Here is an 11,197-nt window from a genome sequence, read left to right as displayed (position 1 = left end):
TCCAACCCAAACCATTCTATGATTCTGCAAGTAATTTCCTTCTCTGGGTACCTGGTGGAGAAAATGTCTTGGTTGTTTCATGGAAGATATTTTAATTTTCTGCTTGGCCTGACTGAGCAGCTGTGACTTGAGGATGAGTTGGTTGGATTTGCATAAGGTCATTAAGATCCAATAATGATGTTTATTGCTGAGATAGCTGCCATTTATATTCATGCAGAGCAAGTAAAATTAAACATCAACTGTTATCACTGTTATTACCAATGCAGTTAATGACAACAAAACCCATCAGTAAGTGGAGATTTTACAGTGGACTGTAGGTAATTCTCTTCCTGAATCTCTGGGCCCACTGGAGTGGTGGTAGGCTGTGTAAGCCCAGTAGGCTCTCTTTAAAGGAATGCTGATTGGGTTGTTACTGGGGTCGTGTTTGGACAGAGGAGGACTGGGATCCACACAATACTAAGAAGCATCACTACCTCTGCCTGTTTTGCATCCAAATGGGTGAACAGCAAAATGTTTATGTGCCCTGAAGCTTCTCCCTCCCTAGATTTCTTCAGGTGTGGCTCAGATACTTCAGCTGATTGGCTCTGCTGTGACATGTCTCTCCTCAGTGGGTTGAAGCAGTGTTGGGTTTGGTTGCTAGGAGGTAAAACCAGGGCTTTGCTGGGGACTGATTTCTGCAATCCATGAGGAAGTAAAGTGCTGCTGGGTTTCATCTTCCCATCCTCTTCAGGATGAGAGCTGGTACCTGAGGTAGAGGCCTTTTCATATTTTTATCATTCCAAATGCATAAGGCATGTATTAACTACAAAGTACTGCCAGCGTGATTTCCCAGAAAACCCATCCCCAGGTTCCACCCAAGTTCACTACTTACTGTATCACTGGCCCATAGTTACTTATTTATCTTGCTTTGTCATGAGATCCTATTGTATTATCACAGGGCTGATGTGGAGTTGTGCTTAACAGTAGTGTCAGGACAACAGCACCTTCTGGAGGGGACCCCACCAGGCTTGACTGTCAGTACATCTCTGTTGATCTCTGTAGACTTCTAAGGCTAATCACCGCAGGGATTGACTTTAATCCTTTGACACCTTTGCCCAAGCATTCCCGCCTCTCCTCATTAACAAATTAAGTTATTAGCTCTTAATACCTGAAAATCCAGACCTCTGTGCCAGAGGGTAACAGAGAAACAAGATTAGGAAGATTGCTTCCAGAGCCTAGCATTTCCTGGCAGTGTTCGTAGCTGATCATTCAGCCCAGCAATGTCAAGCAAGAAACAGGCCATGAGAGGAGGAAAAGCTCTGGCACAATTCAGAGTGAGAAAGATCCCTGAAGAACCCAGATGTGCTTAGCTTACGTTCCTAAGCACATCCATTCAACATGCTTCCCCTGGAAAGCTGAGCAGACAAAATATCCAGCAGTGCATATCCCTGTGGACTGCCTCGTGCCTTTGCTAGCAGCAGCAGCACAAACACCCTTACAAGGGTAGCAGCAGCCATGTTCTGCTTCACCTGCTTCATTTCGGGCCCACCACCATAATGGGGAGAGCAGGTGAGTATCAGGCTTTAAAACAGCCTGCTCCATGGCCGTTGTTGGCAGAAGAATTTCTACGCTGCTAAGGGAGATAAAGCATTTGGAAGAGCAGGAGAAAGAAGGGTCAATTTTATAGAGGACAAATGGTGAAGCCCTAGGATGGGGCATGTGGTGTATTGCCACTGACGCTCTGGGTGTCCTGAGCTAACTTGGATGCCAAGAGCTGCAGGTGCCAGTGTCTGATTTTCAGTTGATTTTGTCCCTGGTGGCTCATCAACATGTGTGTTAGATTGAGGAGATAGCATGTGCTGCATGGGGCTGCTGCTTCAGGAGTTGAGAACCACAGAAATCAAGCTGAATAATAAAATCTTGATTTCTCTGCTCTTCAGCCCTTTAAAAAGGGAATCAAGCATTCTGAGTAGTAAATGTTCTACATAAGAGTTTGCAGGGTGAAAGTTTACTGATGAGAAACCAAGTATCTAATACAGGTTGTTTTACCCATAGGAATGATGCTGTGGCATGCAGGTGAGCAAGCACTGTTGGGACCTCATCTGTGTCGGACTTGTTGGGGGTTGCTCTCATTTAAGCCTGGACTAAAGAGCTCTTCCTTTCAGCTCTGGGGATGCTAGATTCAGTCGGTAGTGTATTAGTCAACGTAAGGCTAAGGCACTTGGTGAAAGTTTGAATTTCAGGTACTTTGTCTGAACAGAGGAAACGTATAACCTGACAGTCAGTGGTTTTACAGCTGCCTCCTTATGCCTGGCTCCCAAAGGACTGACTCTCCTGGGTCACGGTATTGCTGATTTAAAACTCAAATTTGATCATGTTTTTACCAAAGCTGGTTGCATCCCTGGTTTCCTTTCTGCCTTAGTCTGCTGAAACATAATTGAAGTGGTTTCCAGTGCATTAAGATTTTTGTGGAGTCCTTGGTTGCTGCAAAACTATATGGCACAACTTAGGCTGCACAGCTCTTGTCAGCAGGCTGAAAGTACTGCACTTCCCATGAGTGCTAATTGCTGCTTTTACCCTTGGTGCACAGTTACCTTTTGTGCACAGCTTCCCTGTATCAGATTGTTCTTCCCAGTGATAATTTGGTTCAAAGGCTGCCATTAAATGACTTGCATCCTAAGGAGGGCTGAGATTTAATTGCCCCATAGTTAACTGTATCAGGGAGACCTACTAGGGCTGTGAAATGCGAGCAGCCTGTACAAGTCCTAGGCACGAGCATGTTCCCTTCAATCCAGTCTGAAATCAGCACCAGAATCCAGCATCTTGGTCTATGACACTTGTGCACCAGGTCCCTGCTAAATAGATGCATTTAAGCATCTAGACCTCCATATGTTCATTCAGGTGTCTGAGGAAAATACCCTGGAAGATTATACCTTCAAAAGTATTGTAGAATATCAGAAAGCAGGAGAGATACTGGTTTGACTCATAGTAACCAGGACATCTTGCTTTCACAGGTATGCTGTGCTGCATGGTGACACCCCTTATACCCAGGAGAGAGTTCATTAGATAGAATAGCAGCGGTTGCCTGTTCATATGGGGTTTGTTATTTGTTTCAGAAGTGTAATTTTTATTATGCAGAACTCAAGTTTATAGCTATAAAATCCCCACCAGCATCCATGCTGTGCACAGGACCTTAAGCTGCATCATAAAAGCTGTGTAAGAGTGGAATAATTTTATAATTTTACAAACTCTCTTACGAATCAATCAAAATGAAGGGGCCCACTGTCTATAAGATGTGAAATTTAATTAAGGATCTCTGAATAGAATTATGAACCCAACTCTAGGTTTCTGCATTTGGAAATTTCCATCATAAAGCATCTCCATTCGTCTATCCCTACATGCACTGAAATGTATTGTCAGTTGGTATATATCTAATCTGACACAAGGACTTTAAAGGCCTGCTTTTCTATTTTAGATAAGAGTTTTTTACATGCGAATGGTTGCATAAAGGGACTTTACACTGGACCTAAATAACATCCACTTTAAAAAGCCATAGTGTTAAGAGGCTGCAGAGACCTAAGTATAATGGTCAGTATGTTTTTACAGCATTTGTTTTGCCAGCAGTTCTGATAAAAACCAATATTGTAAGAGGTAATATGCAGAGAAGTCTGCAGAATTATTTTTTAAATAGGACCTTTCTTTAGCTATCATAGAAATGAAAATGAAGTTACTGTTTGTTTGACTGGATTCACGCACGAGCATGGCTAAAGGATGTGGTCAGAAAATTCATGTATACCTTCGGGTGCCAGATATCGGCCATCTGCCTCCCTGCAGTTTACACCTGTGAAGGATGTGAGCCACAGGGTTTGAAATGCACTCTGGAAGTGGGAGATAAACAGTTGAGGAGAAGCTTCTACTGAGGGGACTTCCTAGGGCTGCAAAGAACACAATCATACTGAAGATGTTACCACCACATGGCTGCTCTTAATCTGCCCTTTTGAATACTATTAATGAAGTTAAAGGCTAGCTTATTCACTGGTATTTCTTTCTTCTAAGACCTGAATTGCAGGCTCATTAAGGCTATAGTGGTGATCTCTCCTCATTTCTGTGGCTGTTGTGTTTTAAGTCCAGCTGGTAACTCAGAACCACACAGCCACCTGGTCACTCCCCCTTTCATGTGTGAGTGTGTGTGTCCTGTTTTGGAAGGTGTCAAGTGAACTTCACAGCAATCCCATTTTATCTTCTGTTGCGTGTAAATACCTGGGGTTTGTTCTTAATGCTTTGCTGCAGTGTTAACTTTAGTATTTGTCCCAAAGCCTGTGCAAATGCACATGGAGCTGTAGTGATACCGGTCAGTGCAGTGGGTGAAGCCATGGCTCTGCTGAGGTTCAGGCAAGCAGCGTGCTGGGGATCTCGCTGCTCTGTGCTGTCAGACTCTTGTTTTGCAGTGCAGCTTCTATTGCTCTCCTGAATGAGTCAGCCTGGGTCAAGCTGACATTTTTAGCAAGGACAAGCCCATTTTCCAGCAGTCTAAAAATCCTGGAAACCCAGCGTATGGATGCCAGTAGCTGCACTTGAGGGGTACATAGGCACGTGGTGGTAGGACAATGATGGGGATGACCCATATTGCTAGGCAGCAGCTGGGGACTGTGTCTGGTGGTACTCCCCTGCCTAGTGGATCATTGCATACCTCGCACTCTTGCTCAGTGTTCAGGTTGGTTGGGGAAAATTCTTACAAGAAGCAGATGGGAACCACCCAGAGACTCAACAGGGCTGTTCATCTCCTGTGACTGTTCTCCACTAGGACACTCATTGCTGAGTGTCAGTGCTGGACCAGAATGGTCCCGTGGGTAAAGCTGAGCCCTTTCCACTGCCTGGGCAGCCGCCAGCCGCAGCCCTCACAGCCTCCTCTGTGGCAGGTCACCCTGCACCTGCCTTTGACCAGACCTGGGGCCAGCTCAGCCTGCTGCTGCAGGCTCCATGCTGTTGTGTATAGGAGGGACTTTGGGGGGAAAAGGATATCAAATAGTCAGCTGAGCTCATGGGAAACTCCTCTGTCATCCATAAATACTTGGGACTCAATTCCCTCTTCCATGGCTTTGACAGCACTGGTGTGATTTAGCATGTTGGCAACTTCGCAATGGAAGCCCATGACCTTACACCTTTTACCCCTCAGATTGGGCCATTCCCTCCTCTCCTTACTGCCTGTTGCTCAAGCAGCTGCAAAAAATCAGTGCGTTTCCTGGCTTGGTCTGCTCTTCATGTCCTAGCACACGTGCGGGCAGCTTACACAGAACGACAGGCTTGCTTTGGCACACACTGTCAGCGTGGCAGCTGCTGGTGAGGGCCTGGCTGACACCCTCTCTTTGCTTGTTTTCTCAGGTCGTTGCGCTGTCGTCATGGAGCCTCTTGAGAGATTCAATCTACTATACACTGTCTGTTGTTGCACTCATTGTGGTAAGTTTCTAAAAGTTATTCTTCTGTGGGAGCCCACGTGCCTACTACCACCTGTAAAGAGAACCTGCTAAGAAATCAGTCTTGAGGCTGAGATCCTAGCTCCAGGAGTCATGTGGAAAAATGTACTTATGAGGTTGACTTCCATGTATAAACAAGAAGGGAACTTTAGGGTCAGGAGACAAACACTTGCATTTCTGAAGTTTGCACTACTTTTATTAGTCACTGTTTCAACAATGTGTTTTGTTTTGCCTTCCTCCTGCACATGCCTGTATGCCATACGCACTCTGTAGGTGCAAAGGCCTCTAGCTGTCTCAAACAAAGGGTTTGTCTCAACCCATGTGTACTTTTATTCCCCTTAACTGCAAGATCAACCTTTTTGCACCTGATGAAACATAATTTTTCTATGTAATTATTAGCAATGAGCTGCAAGCCAAAACTGTGTTTTTTTGCTTTGACAGCTTGGTGGTACCCTCGTATCAAAAAGTGTTGCTGAACAACAAACTTGGGCACACCCACAAATTGTAATAAACCACATTGCACCAGCTTAAAGACATCTAGCAGGCGTTCTCTTTGCTCCATGGGCAGCACAGATGTGGGCAGCTGCCTGGCAGCCCTCTGGGGTTTAGGTCGGGCATTTCATTTATTGCTTGGCAGCAGACAAGGTAAAGATCTCTTGACTCTGTCACTGGTTTTTAAATTCTTTAAGCAAGGCAGGTTATTTTCAGGGCTGGTTCATCCTTGTGGTTGTCAGCCCTTCAGGATGGTGAGAACCATTCCCTATTGTCCTTTTCTTTTGGGAGTGTACCCTAAGCCTCAGGTTAGCTTCTTTCCAGATGTACCCCCACTCTTCTGCTCATCTTAGCAGCTATGAGATTCAAGGTCCTTCATGCAGCCAGGGCAGCAGGACTGTGCAACTCCAGGCTTTAGCAGAGGCTTGAAGTTGTTGCCAGAACTCCTATGTTACAGCACTGCATGCCTCATGTGTCTTGGGAGATGCGTCCCACTTCTCTTCAGCTTGATCCACAGCAGTCATTGCAAATGACTTCTAAACACCTGTTAGAGAAAAAAGAGAGAAAGGTTGGAGCAAGGGAAAACATTTTAAACGGTTAAAGATGTAGCTTCCAGCTGATTAACCAACCAATATTGCTCTCCAGTTGATGGAAAATGAGGATTTCTCCTTTCAGAGTCAATCAAGGCTCCAGTTTAAGAAGTTTCTCCTCCCCTTCACTAACGCAGGGACCCCTGGCTTCAGTGTCTCAGATCTTTCCTGTCCTTTTAAGGCAGAATCAAATTTAGGTGGCCGCACATTGTTACTCAAATACTGTCTCTCCAGTCCCTGATAGTCTCAGCCTGGAGGGAAGCCACAGGCTCCATGTAGTACATTGCGCAACCTGTATTGGTTCCTGCTTTGTTAGATTTCTGTACACCTTAAATTTTAGAAGGCGCTTAAATGCTTTGCCATATAGGGATGATTTGTTATATCACAGCACCGAGACTTCTCTGCAGCTTGAATACAATCATTTTCCTTGAGGAATGATGCTGCTTGTAGAAGGTTGCTCTCATAGTACTTTGAAAAGCAGTTTGTGTTGCTGCAGTGTAGGGTGCACTCCACTGGTGTCTTTACTAATCATAAATACACTTGTGGGGAAATAAATAAATACATTCCAGCCAATGTTGAGGTTCAGCAACTTTAAAAAGCTTGATATTCCACTGGGTAAATCAGTGTGACTTTGTCGCCTTCCATTTTCCCTGGTGAAGGAATTGCAATGCTATAGTAATAAATAGCAGAGCAGTACAAATTCACCTGGTTTGTGCTCCAGGCTGTTGGACAAGAATGAGTGAACTCTAAATCACAGAGGTGAGACGTGGGTAAGCCTCCCCCTCCACACTTACCTCACCTTGAGTCAGCCCTGTGACTTTTTTTTTTCTTTTTAACCTAAAACCAATATTGCAACGCTGCCTTGTCTTCTTGTAGAGCTTGGAGAACTGTTACTCCTTGCTTCCCTTGAAAGGAAAAAGATGCCCATGTATCTTAACATGAAGGGACGTGGTCAGAGTCATTAGGGACAAAAGCGTGATGGGTGCTATTTATAATTACAAAGGTCAATGCACATGCTTTCATGTCCCATCATACCAGCAGAGTGTAACCCAAAACAAGCATTGTCAGATTAGATCAGGGTGACTGGGAGCTGTAATTTACAACATTTTGTGCTCATGTTTTCTTCCAGTGATCAATGTAAGTATTGCTTGGTGCTGACTGTCACACAGAAGTTGCTATTTACAGGCTATAGAGCTGAATGGAAATGTTTCACTGTGCTTTCAAAGGCTCATTCTCTTTCATAGAATCATAGAATCCCAGGACAAGGGGAATGGCTTTAACCTGCCTGAGGGGAGATTGAGATGAGCTCTGAGGCAAAAGCTCTTCCCTGTGAGGGTGCTGAGGCGCTGGCACAGGGTGCCCAGAGGAGCTGTGGCTGCCCCATCCCTGGCAGTGTTCAAGGCCAGGTTGGACACAGGGGCTTGGAGCAACCTGCTCTAGTGGAAGGTGTCCCTGCCCGTGGCAGGGGTTGGAACTGGATGAGCTTTAGGGTTCCTTCAACCCAAACGATTCCATGATTCTGTTCTATGAGTCTACGTCCGTCTGAGGTGGAAGGAGGAGTGGAGGCAGAGCGGTGCTGCCAGGAAGAGAGGGTGGCAGCCCCACTGCTCCCAGCATGGCCAGTTTTGGTGGTGGAGCATGGATGGGAAGGGCCCAGCTGTGGAGCACTGTGGCCACCTGCCGGTCACCTCCCAGTATCTGGTTCTGCAGACCCTGGGAACCAGGCGTGGTGGGGCAGACCCCCTCACCGTGCTGTCAGGGTTGTGTCTGCCCTGACACACAGCATCCACACATGCAGGAAGAGACTCGTTCCTTCCCCAGCTAGTCCCGTGCAGAGTTGTTCCAAAAGCATCACCACCTGTCGCACACGTGCCACAGTGCCTATCGCAGTTGTCGGGCAGCGTGAGGAGCGCGGGGCAGGGGTCGGGCAGCGTGAGGATCGTGGGCTCTGCAGGAAATTCCTCTCTGGAGCCGCCAGTACATTTGTGTGCTGAGGGCCCAGTCACCACTGGGAGCAGGTCAGGGTAAGAGCTCGTGTTGGTGAGAGCAGCCGGTGATTCAGAAGCAGGTGCAGCTCTTCCCTGACTCACTTCTGCTTCACTGCTGCAATAGCCCCAGTTCCACAAGGACCCCCTGGGATTTGGGAAGGAGAACCTGCCTGCCTTTGCTAGGTGAGAGAAGCTAAGGGTTGGGCAGGAGGGCAGTACCAAACCAGACCAGAGCATAATCCCATTGCCTTGAGCCCTTTATTGCTCTGCCCCTGCTCAGGTGATGAGCTGTTTTCAGCTGTGATTTTGTATATAACATGCCTGTTCTTAAACCTTTTCTCCACAGTTTATTTATGACGAAAAGGTTTCCTGGTAAGTGAATCCCTTTTCTTCTAATATTTCTGTTTGTACAACAAAAGCCTGCAATAAGTAGGGCTCATCAGGAGAGGAGGGGGAAGTTAAGAAGTTCTGCAGGGTGATTCAGGAAGTGGTTTCCTGCTGCATGAGAAACCTCAGCACAGGATGGGCCAGAATAATTCATTTTCTGAGCCAGAGAGGAAAGCCTGGGAGCACGTCACTCAGAATTCCCAGTACAGTGGCAGCAGTCGGTGCCCTCTGCCCACCTTACAGCAGCCCAGGGATGCAGAGGCTGATGCTTAGGTGCCAGTGTGCCATGGATGTCAGCCACCTGGGAATGCACAGGGCTGCCCAAGCAGTCAATAGATGTGTGTTCTGATAGATGGATTTTTAATAATTTTTTTTTTTTTTAAAGAAAAAGCTCCAAAGGCAATATTGACGAGCAAATGGTCAGTTTAAATAAAGAAATATATATGTTAATATCCCCATGAATGTGCTTAAATGTTCTACAGTAGGGATGGTGGGCTAGGAGGGCTTCAAACACTTTCAAAAGTGTACTTTCAGTTGTTTTGCTTGCAGCACCTCTAAGGGTTTGTAGAGTGTCAGTGGCAGCTTTGATTTCACTGACAGCCAGTATTACTTAGATTACAAGCACTAGAGGGAGTCAGGCTTTTGGGATTGCATGTTTTCTTAAACTTGTTCTCACCAGGGATTATGTTTCATTTCAGAGGAGGATTTCTGAAGCAGAGTTTTGCAATGGCTTGGGTTTTTTTGCTTTGTTTTGCTTTTTTTTTTAACTAAAATTGACTCGAGGCCCAATTGTAGTTGACTATGCCCTTCAACTAAAGCATATCAATGTGGAAGCTGGATGTTGAACTGCCAGGAACAGGGAATGAGATATTGATGTGGTTAGTGCAATGTCTCAAAATCCATAAAGAGTGAGTTTTAGTATATAGCAGTCTGATAATGGATGATTTCCACAAGGACCAGCAGTTTGCCATAGGGAACTGTACAGAATACAGCATTTTGGTCAATGGAAAAGATTACCTAGAAACAAGTTCTAAAAGTCATATTGTATTTTGTTTTCATGTAAATTTCGTTAGTTTGACACAGAGAAAACCCCACCAATATCTAATCATCAGTTTAAACTGCTGCCTGCTGCATTCTTAGTGGTTACACAGCAGCAGTAGTGAAAGAACAACCAGCCCTTGTTCACTTTGTCTCAGCATGATCAATGTGTTTTAGCATGCTCCAAAAGCCCAACAACCTGCTTTACACCCATGCAGGCAGGGCAGGACAGCTTCTCCCCTCTCTCTGCCGCAGCCCCCACAGGTATTGTCCTTACAGAAATGTCTGTGTTCCTCAGGTGTGTGATTTGTTCACTGAACTTCTGGGTTGAGTCACTTGTTCTTAGCTGACAGGTTGACTTGGCCAAGTAAAACTAGAGCAGAAGTCAAGAAGACAAAGGAGGCGTCACATGGGTGTGTGTGAGCCATCTCCTTACATATCCCCTTTTCTAGAGGTGTGTTAAGACAGCCCAAGAGGGTCACGCCTTTGCACACATTTGTCGTGTGACAGATGGGGGAGTGGCTGAACTTGGGCAGCTGACTGCTGTGCCCTGCTCTGATGGGTTTCCTGTGTCGCTCTTGTTTGCAGGTGGGAGTCCTTAGTCTTGGTGCTGATGTACGTCATCTACATCATTATCATGAAGTAAGTCAAATGCACCCTCGGCTTGTTCAGATTGCGAGGCTCCCTGCTCCAGAGCTTTTCCAAAGGTTGCAAAGGTAATTAGAGAGAGCCGCAGGCTGTGGGCAGGGCGTTCATGGCCTCACGCAGCTTGCACACCAGCAGCACCTCCAATAGCAGAGGTTAAAGCACTTTGTCCTGTTGTGTAGTTGTCTCTAATTTATCCTGGTGAGGCAGGAAGGGTCTGTTTATCCCCATAGTACAGCTCCAAGGATTGGACATCTGACGGTCTACACCAATGCATGCATCTTGGGCAACAAACAGGAGCCGGAAGCCACTGTGCAGCAGGAAAACTATGACATGGTTGGGAAATGGTCAGTGACCTGCTACACCTCTTAGATATGCGCAGGTCTATGGGGCCAGGTGGGATTCACCCAGGGGTGCTGAGGGAGCTGGTGGAAGTGCTCCCTGAGCCACTTTCCATGATTTATCAGCAACGCTCCAGGCTTGGGGCAGAGTGGCTGGGAAGCTGCTCGTGGAAAAGGAGCTGGGGAGGTAGTTGACAGGCAGCTGAATATGAGCAGCTTGGGCCCAGGGCGGCGAGCAGGACAACCGCCTCCTGGCCTGTAAC

The 11,197-nt window shown here is 46.3% G+C and overlaps 1 protein-coding gene across 1 annotated transcript in view; it reads left to right on the top strand.

The window, feature by feature from the left end:
• Positions 1 to 5,249: 5,249 nt before the first annotated feature.
• SLC24A3 (solute carrier family 24 (sodium/potassium/calcium exchanger), member 3) overlaps positions 5,250 to 11,197 on the top strand; it is a gene marked incomplete at its 5' end in the record, with an annotated part of 30,245 nt that continues 24,297 nt past the window's right edge. The window contains 3 exons of the mRNA XM_010020462.1: positions 5,250 to 5,436; positions 8,870 to 8,895; positions 10,537 to 10,590. Coding sequence (XP_010018764.1) covers positions 5,250 to 5,436; positions 8,870 to 8,895; positions 10,537 to 10,590 — 267 coding nt within the window. The remainder of the gene's footprint in view (positions 5,437 to 8,869; positions 8,896 to 10,536; positions 10,591 to 11,197) is intronic.

The sequence above is a fragment of the Nestor notabilis genome, unplaced genomic scaffold (assembly GCF_000696875.1).
Source record: "Nestor notabilis isolate BGI_N333 unplaced genomic scaffold, ASM69687v1 scaffold9688, whole genome shotgun sequence".
NCBI classification, from domain to species: Eukaryota; Metazoa; Chordata; class Aves; order Psittaciformes; family Psittacidae; genus Nestor; species Nestor notabilis.
This window is presented reverse-complemented; position numbering and strand designations above follow the sequence as displayed.